The sequence below is a fragment of the Heteronotia binoei genome, chromosome 5 (genome assembly GCF_032191835.1).
Source record: "Heteronotia binoei isolate CCM8104 ecotype False Entrance Well chromosome 5, APGP_CSIRO_Hbin_v1, whole genome shotgun sequence".
Lineage (NCBI taxonomy): Eukaryota > Metazoa > Chordata > Lepidosauria > Squamata > Gekkonidae > Heteronotia > Heteronotia binoei.
Window position 1 is genome coordinate 104,700,685 of NC_083227.1, and position 18,539 is coordinate 104,719,223.

General features: G+C 39.8%; 1 protein-coding gene across 1 annotated transcript in view; it reads left to right on the plus strand.

Annotated features, from left to right (window-relative positions):
- Positions 1 to 18,539, plus strand: part of DNAH1 (dynein axonemal heavy chain 1) — a 255,919-nt gene that overhangs the window by 146,322 nt on the left and 91,058 nt on the right. The window contains exons 41-47 of the mRNA XM_060240006.1: positions 557 to 697; positions 2,272 to 2,432; positions 3,640 to 3,797; positions 3,899 to 4,072; positions 4,523 to 4,561; positions 10,778 to 10,956; positions 15,534 to 15,764. Coding sequence (XP_060095989.1) covers positions 557 to 697; positions 2,272 to 2,432; positions 3,640 to 3,797; positions 3,899 to 4,072; positions 4,523 to 4,561; positions 10,778 to 10,956; positions 15,534 to 15,764 — 1,083 coding nt within the window. The remainder of the gene's footprint in view (positions 1 to 556; positions 698 to 2,271; positions 2,433 to 3,639; positions 3,798 to 3,898; positions 4,073 to 4,522; positions 4,562 to 10,777; positions 10,957 to 15,533; positions 15,765 to 18,539) is intronic.

An 18,539-nucleotide genomic window follows, 5' to 3' on the forward strand; every position in this document is an offset into this window, starting at 1 on the left:
GTCGTCTCCTGCATCACTGCCGGATGACAGCAGATCAAGATGAGGCAGCAGATGAATTGATACCCATTTTAAGCTCTGCTGGTCAGGTCTCTGAACTGAGTGGTCCCTGAAGCACTGGCTGAACCAGAGTCTTAAATGTGCTTGCTCTTGTCTGCCAGTGGTCCTCTAGGACAGTGGCCAGCCAGAAACTTTCAGTGTAAATGAAACTGCCAGCCCACCAGATCTTCTGGATCCTGTTATAGTGACAGAAGAAAGACAGACAAGGCACAAATTCCTGATTCCATCTGAAGATCAATGGTTGTGTTCCAGATAAAGCAATGGGCCATTACTATATTGTTCTATTAATTTCAGTTGTACTTGGTTACAACTAAATTTTGCTTGAGGATAGGAGTACTGTTGACTTTGGCAGAATGATACCACTGTAACTTGGTCAGAAGATTGTAGGCTTCAGGTCCTTTGCAAACCTTCGGTACTTTTTGGATATACGTTGTGTAAAATTCTATGCTTACTGCTGTAAAAGAACTTTCCCTCCCATCAATATCTATCTGTCTCTTAGGTGCAATGGGTGAGCTGGATGGACTCCTCTGTGGAATTTACCATGGTGCCTGACTCCAGCTTTTGTGACATTATCGTTCCCACAATGAACACTATCCAGATGGCATACCTGTTGGAAATGTTACTCACAAACCACAAGCCGGTATGTGTCTTGAATCTCAAGTGGGACAAATCTTGTAGCAATGCAAACTGTCTGCTGCTTAATCAAGCCGGCATCAGTACTTTGTTCAAGTATTATAAGTAGGAATTCTTCTAACTGCTTCTGCTTTTCTTGGTAATGATAAACAGGAGTCTAGTGGGACCTTGAAGACTAATTTTTGTTTTTTAGCATAAACTTTTGTGGTCAAGAGCCTTGCTGTCAGGTGTGTGTACTGTGTTTGTTCTCTCTCTCTCTCTCTCTCTCACACACACACACACAGACACACACACAGACACACACACACACACACAGACAAAGTTGCATTTGGTAGAATCAATAGGCCATAAAATGCAGGAAATACAGGGTGAGATGTAATTATGTAAAATTCAGATGTAACAAGAAACGATATAGGCTATTCACAGTAGCAGTAATTGATGACAGTGTAATTTCACTACTTTTAATTTCTTTCTTGAAAACATTTTTATGCGGCCTTTCCACCCTACTCAGGGTCCCCAAGGCATCAAACATTAAAATATTATTTAAAATACAGATGTACAAAATATTTAAAACAATAACATAAAACATACGTACTTTAGTTTTGCTGAACTGTTTCACCTGTAATGGCTGAGACACCCAGGTCTTTTTTTCCAAGTGCTTGGGACATGGTATTAGACTACCTGATGATTCTAATTCAGCAGTTTTACTCTGGAAGTCTCCCTTTGAAGAACTATTGCTGGAGAATGGTAACTCTAAATCAGCAGTATCATGTTCTAGGAGGTGGCAGTGTTCTCCCACTGATTTCTGAACATCACCATTGTTAATATCAGATTTGTGCCCATTTATTCTTTTGAATAGTTACTGACCTGTTCGTATATTGAGTACAGAAGGGCATTGTTTGACACATAGTGGCATCTGTCACACTGGAGAATGACAAAGGGGATGACTCCAAGATGATGTAGCTGGGGTTATGATAATACAAATGCCTCAAGGTGTATGAAAACCCTGCAGTTTACATTTTTTTTCATAACCTCATTCATATATATATATATGTTTGCCTAGTGAGAACCAGGACATGCATGGATAGGGTCTTTGATAAGCCATCTGATTTGCCTGTAGAAAGTCCCTGCTTCAATTCTCACTATCCCCAGCTAAAAGGATTAGATAGGAGGTAACTGTGAATGAGACCCTAAAGAGCTGTTGTCAGTCAGAGTAGACAATACTGACTTCAATATATCAATGGTCTGACTAAATATAAGGCAGCTTCATGTGATCCCAAGCATCTGATGATGTGGGATTTAGTCCTGAAAGCTTATGCTAGAAAATATAGTCCCAGGACTGCTGTTTATTTTTCTAAAAAAGACAAACATGGCTACCCATCAAGAACTCATTTCTGGTTCATGTTTTCTACTTGAGAGAAGTTCTTTTACAGCTTTATCATGCTAATTAACAAAGAGATCTCAGATGGTTAAGTCCAGGTGGTACAGTCCTGGTCAAAAAGCATAGTGGATGGGCAATTGGGAATATGAAAATTGTATGTGAATCCTCCCTGTAGTGACAGCTTTCTTTTCCACATGTAGGTTCTTTGTGTTGGTCCAACTGGTACTGGGAAGACACTCACTATTGCAGATAAGCTGCTGAAGAGCCTGCCACTAGAATTTATTAGTCACTTTCTAGTGTTCTCTGCTCGAACCTCAGCCAACCAAACCCAAGACCTCATTGACAGCAAACTGGATAAAAGGCAAACTCTTTGCTGATTTTTCTACTCTTGATAACATTGACCTTGTTCATATTCATTTTATTATTTTTAACATTTATGAATCACTGTCTAAATTTATACTTCTTTGAAGTGTAACAAGGTTACCAACTTAAAATAAAGCTCAAAAGATTAAGAAACAGCTAAGTTTTTTAAAACTTCCCTTATATTTTATTGCTCAATAAGATTAGATTAGTAGCCGCCCTCCCAATCAAAGGTTTAGGGTAGTGAAACATATGTGTAAAGCAACCAATTGAAATCAAATTTAAAAGCCTACTGAGCACATTTCACTATCTTACCTTTTTACTTGTTCAGGGCTTCCTAGCCTAAATTAAGAAGGGTTCTGGAAGATCTTTAGGTACTTGACCTTGGGCAGTATCCAGAAGAAGGAAATCCTATAGCTGAGGGATAACTGTCAGGAATGCCTCTCTGCAATGCTCTTGCACTTGTATCTCATTGCATGGGTGGGAGATGTAAAACAGGCATTTCTGGACAATCCTACAGATTATGACAGGAGCTGGAGGAACTGGTCTCATTGATTTGTTAGATTTTTATCCCATAGCTATGGGATACCACAACTATGGTATCTTATACCACAGCTATGGTATATGTTAGATTAATTTGAAAGTAACAGGTCACACAATGAATTTCATGGTTGAGCCAGGATTTGAACCTGGCTCTTGCCAGCCCTAGTCCAGCACTCTTACCCCGTTGTATTCACTCTACAGCTTGTGGAGAGCCACATTTGCAGTTACCATAAAACAACTGAAATATTTTTGTATGCATATCATTAACTCTGTTGAATTCCTTGCAGTTAATACTGCAGCACCGAACACCGTATTCTGCCTGAAAAATATAAAAGCATTCTCCATCAACATCAGCCAATTTTACAAAAATTCAGGAAAAGGCTTAACAGGCAAAATTTTGTTCATAATTATCACAGCCACAGGACATTGGTATTTCTGGAGATAGAGTTTGCTCCTTGGAACACTGAAATGTACCCAAGGCTCCCCCAGCATGTCTCTCTGCTTTATAAAGGAGTGAGTAGGAGAGTGACACAACTTTACTAAGGCTTATGGCTTCATGCACATTTATGCTGTACGACTTTTAGACTGTGCTTAAGTATCTAGAGTGAAGTATTTTCTCCATGTGTTCTGCCTAGTCACTTTTATTATTGTCTTGCTGTATACAGGCGCAAAGGAGTCTTTGGCCCTCCCCTTGGCAGGTACTTTATATTTTTCATAGATGATTTGAACATGCCAGCGCTAGAGACCTATGGTGCCCAACCACCTATTGAGCTTATTCGGCAATGGATGGATCATAAAGGCTGGTATGACAGGAAACAAATTGGTATGATATGAGTTCTTTGCCTAACTTTTTACGTTAACAGTTTTCTTTTGTGATTTGGCATTCATACAGTCCATCATTCTTCTCTGTAATGGTTTTTTCAGGTACCTTTAAGAAATTGGTGGATATTAATTTTGTCTGCGCCATGGGTCCACCTGGTGGAGGACGAAATGCTATCACCCCACGTCTAACTCGTCATTTCAACTATCTCTCATTCACAGAGATGGAGGATAGCAGCAAGAAGAAAATCTTCTCCATCATTCTAGGCAGCTGGATGGGTGAGTTGTAAGATTATAGGTCTCTTTTTGTTGTGTGAAGTACTACATCATTTTCACTTGATTTGGAACCAATTCTACTATGTTAACAGAGTAAATTTGAAAGAATTATATTGAGACAATAAGCTATCCCAAGTCATACCTGTAACAAGAAATTTGCTTTTTATCTAGGCATACTGAGATCAAAAATATTTTAAATTAGGTCATCATGCTACATTCAGATATAAGGCCCAATTTCTCTTCTGAATATAATACTACAATTACACTAAAATTGACCTGTGGCACCAGTCAAGCATTTGATTCTTAAAGTAAGAGAGAGGGAGAGGGAGGGGAAAAGAAAGAGAGATCTGTCCTTGTTTAGCCTATAGGAGGGAACTTCTTTAATTCCTGTGTGTTTTAACTGATAAATAAGCCAATGTTTTGCCAACATCTTTGTATTTGTTTTTTTTTAAGCTGGAAAACTAGGAGAAATATGTTACAGAGAACCAGTTCGTAAGTAAAGAAAATTTAGCACAAGTTGTCTATGTAAAACACAGATAGAAGTAAGACTTATTTGTGTGAAGGTGCTATAACATTTGGACACAATACTGCAAAAAAAGGTCTTTGGCTCAATATCACATGCCACTACTAAATCTTTTTCCAACTCACAATATAATGAAGGGATAAAGTTAATGAGTGCCATGTTTGGCATTTCTATTAGAACTCCACACTTTGCTTTGGCTGTGTATGGGCCAATGTCACATTGATATTTCATGCAAGAAATGTGTACAATATGGGCATGTTGCCTGTGTATACATATATGTTTCAAAGCCATATCTACTCATCTGAAAAATCCTAATGGGTCATGACTTCTATTTTAATTTGTGTGGTTAGATATGGTGTATCTTTTAATTTTCTTGTTATTTCTCTCTCTGGGAAATAACCAGGAATTTAATTCCAGTTTTATTAACCTTTCCCCACGGTATTGTGGCCAAGCTCTAAGGCTCATTATTGGACTATGTGGTCCTGAGGATGAGACTCCAGGTTAATATCAAACAAAATAATACTTTATTGTACAATGCGTATTGATTTTTTTTTTGTTTAAACCAATTTTATTATTCTGCAATATATTGTAATAATACTCACCATCTATCATTAAAAAGTTAATACCAATACATTACACTTTTCTCCTCCCTCCCCCCACTTTTCATGACTCCTAATGGTGTATTTTAATTAAGTTGCTAAAAATAAAAGGTAATCTTATCAATTAAAGAATCTTCATAGAAAAAATCTTAAAACAAGAAGAGAAAAAGAAAAGAAAAAACCATATATTATAGTTATAATCCATCTTCATTATAATCCTTTAGTCATAAAAAAAAGTTAAATGAGAAAAAATATGTTCCCCTATTCTCGCTTTTTGACTGTAGTTCATTTATTATTCCTCTAAAGTTCAATTATTGTCAAAAATCGCCAAGTATCATTTTACCTTCCATTGTTTTTCAATATATTTTTGAAATTTTCCCTACTCCTTTTTAAACTTCTCTAAATCATGTTCTTTTAAGATTCTTGTAAACTTGTCCATTTCACTCCAATGCATAACTTTTAAAGTCCAGTCCCATTTTTCTGGTATTTTATCTTGCTGCCACATCTGCGCATATAATGTCCGTGCAGCTGAAAGCATGTACCAAATTATCGTTCTATCTTGTTTCGGAAATTTTTCCATTTGTAATCCCAACAAAAAGATGTCTGGTGCCTTCTTAATGTTATAACCCAAAATTTTCGAAATCTCTTCCTGAATCATTTGCCAAAATTGTTTTGCCTTTTCACAAGTCCACCACATGTGGTAGAAAGATCCTTCATGTTTTTTACATTTCCAACATCTATCTGACACCTGGTTGTTCCTTTTTGCCAATTTCTTCGGTGTCATATACCACCTATATAACATTTTGAAACAGTTTTCTTTAATATTAGAGTTCTTCCATAAGTACTCCCATGACTCCATCTGTATTTCTTTATTTATATTTATCGCCCATTTTATCATTTGAGATTTAACTACTTCATCTTCCGTAGACCGTTTCAATAATAATTTATAAACTCTTGAAATCAATTTTTCATTGTCGCCAAACAGCGTTCTCTCCAATTCTGTTTGTTCTTGTCTTATTCCATCATTTTTAATGTCCTGCTCAAGCAAACTCTTAATTTGTTGCAATTGAAACCAGTTATATTTATATTGTAGTTCTTCAGCCGATTTTAATTCCACCTTTCTTCCATGTATTTTTAACAATTGTTTATATGATAACCACTTCTCTTCATTAATATCTGAATATAACTTTATTACTTCTGTTGGCACAATCCAAAGTGGTTTCCTCTCATCCCCATATCTTTTATATTTTGACCAGGTATTTAACAAATTGCTTCTTATATAGTGATGTAAGAAAAAAACACCCATCTTGCTTTTCCCATAACACATATAAGCATGCCAACCAAAACATTTCCATGACCTTCTAGTACTAGTAATTTCCTATTTAGTAACACCATCCATTCCTTGATCCACACCAAACATCATGGTACAACTTTAAATCAGGCAGTTGGAAACCTCCCCTTTCTTTTGCATCCGTCAAGATTTTCATTTTAATTCTTGGTTTTTTCCCAGCTCATACAAATTCTGAAATTTTCCTTTGCCATTTATTACATTGTTTTTTATCCTTCACTATTGGAATTGTTTGAAACAGGAACATAATTCTTGGTAAAACATTCATTTTAATTGCGGAAATTCTGCCCAGTATAAACAAGTTCAACTTGTTCCATTTTATCAGATCTCCATCTATCTTGTGCCAAAGCTTCTCATAATTATTTTTGTACAAGTCAATGTTTTTTGTTGTGATTTCCACACTTAATTATTTTACTTTGGAGGTAACTTCACACTCTATTAAGCTTTGCAGTTCTTTCTGTTTGTTCTTTGACATATTTTAGCACAAAATTTTCGATTTTTCTTTGTTTATATAAAAACCTGCCAGTTCTCCATATTCTTGTGTCTTACGAAGTAACAATGGTGTTACATGAGTAGGGTTTTCATTTATAAACATTACATCATCTGCAAATGCTCTGTATTTATAAGAAAAACCTCTTAATTTCAGTCCCTCTATCTCTTTATCTTCTTGAATTTGCATAAGCAAACCCTCTAAAGTCATTATAAATATCAATGGAGATTGAGGGCAACCTTGTCTTGTTCCTTTACTGATTATCATTTTTTCCGTCAAATCTGCATTTATACAGAGGCTTGCTTGTTGCTCAGTATATATCGCCTTCACCATTCTTACCAAATCTTCTCCCAATCTCAATTTCTCCATCACTGCAAAAATAAAATGCACGTAATCGAATGGTTTCTTTGCGTCTGCAAAAAATAATGCTACTTCTTTTTCAGGATGTTTCTCAAAATATTAAATAATGTCTATGACTGTTCTGATATTATCTCTAATTTGCCTTCTGGGAAGAAATCCTGCTTCTTTAATAAAATTATTCAAATACTGTTTAAGGCGTTCTGCTAAAATTCTAGCATATTTCTTATAGTCATTATTAAGTAATGAAATTGGTCTATAGTTTTTTACATTCATGGCGTCTCTGTCTTCCTTCGGTATCAACGAAATTACTGCTTCCTTTCATGTATTAGGTATTTTCCCATCTATTCTTATAATATTCATCAATTTCTGAAGTTTTGGTAATAGCGCCTCCACGAAGACTGTGTAGAATTTTGCTGTAAAACCATTTTGCTGTAATTTCATTTAATTAATTGCCACCTCTGTTTCTTCTTTTCCAATTGGTTCATTTAATACCTTCTCCATATTTTCTGTTAAGGGGTTTACTTTAATTTTCTGTAAACATTTGTCAATTTTTCCCTTATCCACCTTTTGACATTTAAACAATTTGGCATAGTATTTATAAAATTCTCTTTTAATTCCTTCCTGGTCAACAATGTCCTTGCCTCCCGATACAATTTTGTTAATAACTTTTTTTTCCTTTTTTTTCATTTGCCAGGCCAAGTATTTTCCAGGCTTATTCGCTCCTGCAAAAGATTTCTGTTGGAGTCTTTTTAAATTCCATTCCACTTCTTTGTTTAACAAATATCTCAATTGACTTTGTAATATTCTTTTTCCCAGGTCTCTTTTTAAGCTCCTTCTCCTTTTTTCCAATCTCTTTCTGAATGTCCATCATTTGTTTGTCTTTGGCTCTTTTATCTTTATTGTTCAGTGTAATTAGGATGCCCCTCATTACCGCTTTATATGTGTCCCACACAGTTTGAAATTTAATGTCCTCTTTTTCATTTATTTGAAAGAAAGATTTAGTCTCCTTTTCCAGAGACACCACCACTATCTTTTTCTGTAGTAAATCTTCATTTATCTGCCATTTTAGGGTCTTTTCACAGGTTTTGCAGACCACATTAGTGGATTGTGGTATGTCCCTATTTTAGGAAGAATCTCTATTTTTTTCATTGTAAGTCCAAGATCTTTTGTAATCAATAACATATCAATTCTTGAGAAAGAATTATGCCTTGCTGAAAAGAAAGTATAGTCACGTTCTTTAGGGTTAAATTCCCTCCATATATCTTCCAGACCTTCTTGTTTTATTAAATCAAAAAATGACTGGTAGTTTTCCTTCATTCTTTTTTTCCCCAGATCTGTCCAAAATATTTTTAACTGTTCCATTAAAATCTCCCATTATCATAGTTTGCTCATACGTCACTTGATCTAATTGTTGCATAATGTCTTTAAAGAAAGAGTCTTTTGCTCCATTTGGGGCATACAATCCCAATAACAAAGTTCTTTTATGGTTCAGCATCACTTCCACCGCAATATATCTACCATTATCTTTCAAAATCAGTGTTGGGTCTAATTCTTGTTTAATATAAGAAACAACACCCCTTTTTTTCTCCATGGCCAATGAGCAAAATTCCACACCAAGTTGTTTGTTCCATAAAAATTTGTAATCCATTTGTTTAATATGTTCTTTTTGTAGGCAAATTATATTACATTTTTATTTCCCAATCCAATGAAAAGTTGCCCTTTTTTGTGGTGAATTTAGTCCATTTACATTCCAAGATATTAATTTGTAATCCATCCAGCCTCATCATCCCCCTATGCAGCCTCACCATCCCCCGTTTATACCACTTTAAGGCTGGGGAAGGTGCCATGAAGCACTTTCCAGGCCGACCTCCCCCGCCCCCTGCTGATCAGCTGATCCAATCAGCGGGGGAAACCGCAGCAGCAGCAGCGAGCGACTGCTGAAACAGCCGCTGCTGCCACGGTTTTCCCGGCCGATTGGATCAGCTGATCGGCAGGGGGGAGGTCAGTCTGGAACACGCTTCACCTTCCCTGGCCTTAAAGTGGTAAAAACGGAGTGGTGAGGCTGCGTGGGGGCGGGCAGCAAGGCTGCGGGGGGTGAGGCAGAGGAGGGAGGAGGAAATGGGGGGAGTAGGATGTGCCACGGGGGGGGGGGTCACCAGCTCTGGGGCCACGGTGGGCCGGCCAGCCCTGGGGCCAGTCCCTGGGACAAAAAAGGCTGGGGGCCACTGCTCTAAAGTATTCTCCTTTTCTTCTATAGAATCTTAATGCCTTTCACAGCACAAATATGGAATTCTAATCAGAAGACTGCTTCTCAGGCTCTGTAGACTGCTGACTCACCCCAGCTGACTGTTAACCACTGACTGACAAACTGTCTTCTGCTTCTCTCTTTCCACACATGCTTCTTAGCTCTGCCCATACTGTCTTGGTCACCAACCAATCACTTCACTTACTCATCCCCCCTTTCAACTCCCTTGTTCATCTGCTATTTACCAAATATTTAAAACTTCAAATCATTTACAGGGCTATTGTCTCCATATATATGGAAGACAATATCTGTGTGTGTAAAAAATACTGTAATAGCAGTATGCACCAAAGAAATACATTTGCCTTATAAAATGCAGGGCTGCCATTCTCGGAGCAGGACACATCTAACAAGTCCTGAACAGTCTCACTCATGTGCCTAACTGACTGTCTCTGCTTCTTCAGGTCAGCCACCTTGGCCTCAAGGCTGCAAACTGAGAATCAGGAACTCCTTGCACTGAGTGCATGCCAGTGACTTCTGTTCAGTTGGCAGATAGTCATACATGTTACACTCAGTGTAATATGCTAAATATCCCCCAATCCCCTGCTGGTATTCTGCCTTCATAATTGTGTGCATGTGTGTTTAATCCCCCTCCTTTTATAAATTATCTATTTACATGGATTTGTTTGTGGAAAGTCTGCTTACCCTGTTAGGGATGTGAAGGGATTAGTGCCTTGGCTTCCTCACCCTGCTGCTGAACACAGGTCTTCTAAATTTGCCTGCTTATTCCCTTGTCCCAGATACTTTGTCACTGGAGCAGGCCTGCTACTTTGCAGAGCTCATTGTCCCCTATTCTACTTATTTTTCACCTATCCTAGCACATTTGCTGTTCGGCATATGCTAGCTGTTTAAATTCTTGGTTTATACAGCTTCTAATAAAGCAAAAGCAAAATATAGAGCAGTCAGAATCATATTTAAGCCACAGATTGAGCAAGTCTAGCAGTCTTAAGTAAGATTAAGTTACTGATAAATCCATATTGACAACAATTGTTATATTATGTCATGAGCCAGCCTGCACATTACGATCTGTTTTAGCTGAAAGTTATCACTACAATGCTGCTCAGCCTCTTTTTGCTGTTTTTAAAGCTGGATGTGTTGCTGTAGAGCACTTGAATGAACCACTTGTCGATGCTACCATACAAGTATATTCAACTGTTACATCTCAACTGCTGCCCACTCCAGCGAAATCTCATTATACATTTAATCTAAGGGATCTCTCCAAAGTTTTCCAGGGAATGCTTATGGCAGAACCTGCCAAAATCATGGTGAGTGCTCCCCTTTCAGCATCTGCTACAGATTAGGAATTGCAGGTGACATTTCTTTGCTGGTTCGGACTCAAAATGAATAGAAATTGCATAGAACTTTCCAAATAGTTATCCTTCCTTTTCATTTGATGCATACCATACATAAGAACATAAGAGAAGCCATGTTGGATCAGGCCAATGGCCCATCCAGTCCAACACTCTGTGTCACACAGTGGCAAAAAAAATTATATATACACACACACTGTGGCTAATAGCCACTGATGGACCTCTGCTCCATATTTTTATCTAAACCCCTCTTGAAGGTGGCTATGCTTGTGGCCGCCACAACCTCCTGTGGCAGTGAATTCCACATGTTAATCACCCTTTGGGTGAAGAAATACTTCCTTTTATCCGTTTTAACCTGTCTGCTCAGCAATTCATACAATCAACAAGTCTTCCATTTTTAGCTATGGATAGCAGCTGAATTCTCCATGCCTTTGGGGTAGCATATGTGATACTTTATCCTGCCTATAGTGGCACTAACAATGGAATCACTTCTCTGTATACAACTACAGAATTTTATTTCTTGTTTTCCCTTTTTTTGTTTTTGGTATCATGTTTGTGCTTTATAAACATTATTTCCAAGTAGATGAGAGTGGATTTGGAAAAGGAAGTTCCTACAGTATCAGGGTTAGGACAGTATCCTAGGAGGAAGAATGAGTGGGCTTAATCCAGTGATTCATGAGTGGAAAGAAAAATGTACTTTATGTACTGCATGTGAAATAATAGATCAAGAGTTGGTGCAACACATAGTAATAACAATGTGCATTTGAAGCAATGGAATGTATGACAGAAGGATCATATGACTTTCTTTAATTTTTACTTGAAATTATATTTGAAGAAATATTTTGTGCTATGCCTTGCACACATGAAAATATAGTGAGAATACACTTGATCTTCTTTGTGGTTTCTGTGCAGTTCCACACATTTGTGTGTAATTGCACAGATGACCACTCAAAGGTCATCAGTTGCAGGTAAGCAACCTGTTTATCTTCTTTGTGGTTTCTTTACAGTCCCACCCATGGGTACTGTACCTGTGCCAAACTCAACATTGGAGCATTAAGAACTGTCCTTGGTTGTTTTGGTGCGTTTTTCCTTTGGGCGTCAGGGAGTGGCCATGCTCTGGGCATGCCTAGGTCTGAGAAAGAAGCGCATCCTGCTCAGTTCCTTCATAACTGCCACCCAAGCCAGAGCTACCTTCATCTTCTCCTTGGTCCCTCATCTCCTTGTCATTTCCTTCTCCTTGTTACTTCATCTTCTGTTACCATCCATTGTCTTTGTTCCTAAAAAAAAAAATCCTGAGTATACTTACCTTCTGTGATTTTTCATGAGCTTTTATGTCTTCCTTCCCTCCTTCCCCTTACCTCTATTGAGGTCTTCAGAGGGGTATGGGAGGTACAGACTTCTTTAAGAAGTGTCTGTCTTGTGAAGCTAAGCTCCCCTTCACTGACAGTCATCAACACTGCCTCCTCTGCCTTTGAGAGGGACATTGGGCGAAGTCTTGTCCACTTTGTGCAAAATTCACCAGGTGGGCCTGTTGGACTCCACTGTCACCTCTTTGAGTCAGTGTTGGCATCATCAGTGTCTTCCTTGGCACAATCTGTGTCCTCATATCTGGGAAGATGGCTCATTAACAACTGGGACAGCATTGGCACCACCCATACCAGAGGAGACGGCAGACAAATATTTCAGACACCCATCCAACTCTTCCACTTGTGATCATAGCCACAAAAATTTTAAACAGACGCAGGTGCTGGCAACCACTTTGCACCTCTGGTCATATCAGGCCTTTCGGCATATAAGCCTGGGGTCCACCACTCCTTCAATATTGATTCCAGAACCCCCTTCACCTCTTCTGATTGCACCGACTCCCACTGTAACTGACCACCTCCCACCAGGTCAAGTGGTTATACCCATTCCTTTTTGGTCTCTATCAATGAGGTCCTCATTGAGGTACATCAGTAAGGTTATTTTGCAACTGTGGACTGTTACCAGTGCGGCTGTGCTTGGTACTCATCAAGTACTGTCACACTCAAGACTGTATGATCTCACAACCTTCTTACCATCACTCTTCTGAGAAGACCAGAGATAGACACAGATGTCACTACTCCAGTGCCAACACTCCTCTGATTATGTCTCCCCTGGCACCATTCCCCAACAAAACCCACATGTGTCCACTCTCAGACTCATGCTAAGCATCCCCAGGCAGTATTATCATCTCTTCCAAACTTAGAGTCGACTGCTTCTCAACCACCTCTTCGACTCACTCCTCAAGCACCACTCCTCCATGACATCGCCAACACATCACCCAAGCCCTCAGAAATCAGGTCCAACAGATCCAGTTCCAAGTGTGGAGAACTGCACCTCCCCATAATTGGAAGTGGCTCCACAGGGACCCTTATCTCCATCCATTGGTTCTAAGATATATCTGGAACTCATCCACTGGATAATTGCTATGCTGCAAATCCAAAGACATCCAAGACCCCAAAGGTCACTAATGTCATCCAAAGCTGATGTCCACCCGGTGCAGTCCTTCCAATGCTACCAGTACACGGAGGGCCTCAAAGAGGCTTGAGAGAGACTGGCTTCTGTTCCACCAATGTCAAAATGTTTCGAAGCACTGTTTGAGCAAACTTGGGATGATGGAAGATAGATAGAAGGGCCTGGTGTGATGGGGTCACAAAGAGTCGGACTCAACTATGCGACTGAACAACAGCGACAAATAAAGTCCAGCAAACAGACATTAAATTTCTATTTTTTTGTCCAGCTCCAAACTCAGTCATTATTCACTCTTCCTCTAAGCACTCTTGTTCCCTGGCTCCCCCCCCCCCCCACGATTGTGAAGGAAAGAAGCTTGATAACCTTGCTAGGTAGGTGTACTCCTTGACATCTCCAACAGCCAAAATTCATATAACAATTTGACCACAACATCGCCAACACCTCTGCTTCTCAGTGGGAGCTCCTCACTTCCAATGCTTTGTTCTTCCCTTCGGCCTTTCTACTACCAAGCATGTCTTTACAAAATGCATTTCAGTCGTGGCTGCTGCTCTACATCTCCAAGGGATCATAACCTATCTGTACATAGACAGTTGGCTGTTAGTCTCCCTGTCTGCACAGCACCTTGACGCCAACCTCGTGATCACCCTTCATCTCCTTGTGAACTTAGACGGTTGTGTGAATCTTCCCAAATCCTCCCTGAGGGTGACCCAAGTAATTCAATTCATAGGGGCACAGATAAATTCTGTTGACCAGCGTGCCTGCCTCCCACAGGACAGCCTCCACCATCCAGCACCTAATCCAGCACTAACCAGCACCTAATTCATCATTTTCAGACCCAAACAATCCAATTTGCAAGGTTTGCAATGCATTTACTGGTCTCATGGGTTCCACAGTCTGTTTCCTCCCCTTTGCACAATTAAACATGCAACCAGCTGTGATTCCTCTGGCCTTTCTCCATTCACTGGCTGTCTCTAGAGACAACACTACTAATTCCTGCTGTGGTACTGTCCAGTCTGCATTGCTGGTCTCAAACCAACAACCTGGCACAGAGCATGCCCTTTCAGTAACCACAACCAAAAGTTGTCATCTCAACAGATGCCTCAAAGTGAGGATGGGGAGCCCACTATGATGATCTTTTGACTCAGGGGCATTGGTTGCACTATCAACACCACCTTCATATCAACTGTTTAGAGCTTCTGGCAGTTCACCTTGTGCTAGTCACCCATTTGTGGGACTGCACATAAACCTTGAAGAAGATAAATAAGTTGCTTACCTGTAACTAATGATCTTTGAGTTATCTTCTGTGCAGTCACACACACATGCACAGCCTTCCTATTGCTGGCATTTCTTATTCACTTAATGTCTTTGGCAGGACGTGCTAGTAGTGGTCAAAGAAACTGAGTGGGACGTGCCTCCGCCTCAGGCCTATGCATGTATGGGCTGTGCCCTCTCCCTGAAGCCTGAAGAGAAAACATGGCAAAACAGCTGAGGACAGTTCTTCATTCTCCAGTGTCAGGTTCAGCACATGCACAGTACCCATGTGTGGGACTGCACAGAAACCATAAAGAAGATAAACAGGTTGCTTATCTGTAACTGATGACCTTCAAGTGGTCTTCTGTGCAGTCACATGCATGTGTGGGGACTGCACAGAAGACTACTAGAAGATCATCAGTTACAGGTAAGCAACTTGGGTTTTTTTTTTCATTTAGCACAACCATACAGAGAGGGCTAATTTTAGCACTTTAGCTTACTCAAGGGCTGCTACATGAGTGGCAATATTTTGTGGGATCTATCTCATTATATAACAAGAGGTAACATTTGAATTACAACATTTTTTTTTCAGAGAGGGGAACAACACTGTTTCTGTGTTAATTAAACTCCTGTATGGAGTTCTGGTTTTAGTTTTAAAAGTTTAGGATTTAGGGGGAAAGTTGTAGAATCCCATTTTTTCTTACCTCCAGAAATGTCAGATAGCCAAATTATTGGGGTTAATTTGGCTACCAATAATGTTTACAGCTGTCATTGGAACCCTTTGCCAGGATAAACTGCCCCTACTGAGACTGTGGTATCATGAGACATGTCGTGTTTTTCGTGACCGCCTGGTTAATGAGGAGGACCGAACTTGGTTTGATGACTTGATGAGGGCTATGATGCTGGAATGGGAAACTACCTTTGATGAAGTTGTTCCTTTCCAACCTCTTCTCTATGGAGATTTCATGATGCCAGGTGCTGATGTGAAGTTATATGAATTGATTGAAGACAAAGAAAAGGTATGCCATGTCTTCATTTTTGTGACCCCATTGTCCTTAATTATCCTTGTTGTTCATCTTAACATGGGTCTAGTTTATTAAAAGGAAAGGGTTACCTGCAGTGAGTTTCCAGAATATCTTTACTCTGTAGAGTTAACATTCCAGGCCAACATTAGAAACAGTTAACGTTTCCAGTGTAAAAAGATGAAGAATAGACTGAACTCCAGAATCATGCTGAGAATGATAGATGGATGGAAGGAGACAGGGCAGATTCAGATGGTGCTGTTTTCTGTGAATGCCACCTGCTTCCTTTGGTGTTCAGGCAAGTCATCAAGAACAGTTGGGAATCTGCTATGCAAGCCTCTTTCTTGAGCATAACATTTAGATATGGATAATGGAATGAACTAGGAAAGGAAACTAGTTTTATGTTTATAGTGCTGCAGTGAATACCATTAAGATCTTTACAGCTGACCTTTGCAAGTAATTACCCTTCCTGCACAACTCCCAACTGGTAAGATACTGTGCGTAGTGAGGAAATGTTAATTAAGCAAAGGGTAAAAATATAAAGATTTTAATAAGGAAGAGTGCACTTTGCATTCACTGCCACATAGTCAAGGATAATAATGATAACAGCAGGCTGTCTCTTTCACAATCACTAAGTTAATTACAACCATTAATTAACCCAACTTTTAGGTAGGCAGATGTTTGTCAGACCCATTGCTCTGACAGATAAATTGTGGTTGTAAGATTAAATGATTTAACCAAGTCCATAATGAAATACTGTGACCAAACATAGTTATTACTCTGTAAGGCTCAGCTAAAATTTACACAATGAAAGCTGTTAAGGTAGTTATTTTGTGTAACATTTATAGTGTTCTGCAAAAAAAAATGAGTTTTTTTTGGGTTTGTGTCTATTAGACCCAAAAATATTGGTATTCCCAATATTTCCAAATTCCATACCAGTGTTCAGATTCAGGGTGATTTTTGGTGTCCATTATTCCCTATGGGGGAAAGATAAGTTGTTTTTAAAGGTTTCCAGGTGGCTGGAGGAGTTGTTTTTAGAAATACAGGCACCAAAATCACAGCAGAACTGCTGGTGCCTGTCCTTTAAATATTCCCCAAGTTTCAAGACAATTGGACCGCAGGGTCCAATGCTATGGGCCCTTGAACATAGTGTCCTCAGCTGTTCTCATTGTTTTCTATGAAGGGGGAAAAGCATCTGCAAGCAAGTTCAACAGAAGCACTGCAGAGCTCAATAATTTTAGCGAAACCACAAGGCAATGTGCCAAGCCAAAGAGAACCAAAATCAAACCTGAGAATCTTTACAGTGGTAACTGAAGGGGGGCATTTTTTCCAAGCCCAGCACAACCTGTTGCAATGTACACAATGTGCAGCAGAACCAGGCCTGTAACTACAGTGGGGTTAGGGGGGCGGGCCCCTCCACTCTTTCCCAATTGGAAATTGGTTGGCCTCACCACCTACAGCTGATGCCTCTTTCTTGCACTTGTTGGCACAAGCAGCACTGCTGCTTGAGTTCATTGGCATTACTTTCTTGTGCTTGCCCCTTCCCCTTGCTGTCCTCACCCCAGCCTGGCTGCCTCTCAGAGAGCCTTACTTGCCTGGCCCCTTGCTGTAGTGCAGGCCAGACATGGAGTAGCCAAAGTACGAAAAGAGGGAGACAACCTCCCTGTTGCTCCCTCTCCATTGCAAAAGCAACAGTGTTGGCCACAGTAAGCTCTGCCTGGGAGTCTGAGTTGAGGCTCATTATTATGAGTTCGGCTTATTGGGAGACGCCAGCTTGGTCTGTGGTGGTTTCACTGCAGCTGGAGAATATCCCTACAGGCTCCTTCTCCGCCTCCAGTTGAAGCAGACCAGGGCCGCCTCCCATCCCCCTGGCCCCCCTAAACACAAAATCCTGCCTTAGTGCCTCACCAAGCCTGAAATCCTGGCTATGGCCCTGAGTAGAACCAGTACCACTGTGACACTGCAAGATTAAAAGGACTGATCTTAAAGCACGAAGTCACAAGAAATACAACTAAAGGGGAGGGGTTTTGGCAAGCCCAGCACAACCAGTTACAATGTGCAGAATATCCAGCAGAACCCTGTGCCCTGGCATTGCAAGCTTAAAAGGGCTGATATAAAAAACACAGAGTCACAAGAAATCCAACCTGAAGGGGGGGGCAGAGTTTGGAAGCCGAGCACAACCTTTTTCAGTTTACAGAATGCCCAGTGCTGCTGTGGCAATGCAAGCAAGAAAACGAATGTCAAACCAGAGAATCCCTGCAGTGCAAACTGAAGGTGGGAGGAGGAACGTTTTTTCAAACCCAGCACAACCAGTTCAGTGTACAGATTCTAAGGAGAACTCAGTGCCACTGTGGCACTGCAAGCTTAAAAGGATTGATCTCAAACTATGCAAGAAAATGGGAAGGGAACACAAAGGAAAGCTAACAAGTGGGAGAAAAACTAGTAAGACAAATTTGAAACTGATAAGAGTCCACAGAAACCCCAAGACATAGAAGCAAAAAAGAAGAAAAGAAGAAAAAACAGTTATTGGGAGCCTTCAATGCAGGCTCCCGATCTTCCTGGAAAATCCTGAATATATCCAGAATTTTTTAAAATCAGTTTTCCCAAAAATCCCACAGATGTTTGGGATGCTGCAATATACTCGGAAATACTTATAATATATTTTTTCTGGTATTTTTCAGCTTGGATTTATCCAAACACACATTCCTAAACATTTACGTTGACAGATTAAAACCAGGCTATTTACTCCTTACTTTTTTCTAAAAGGAGTAG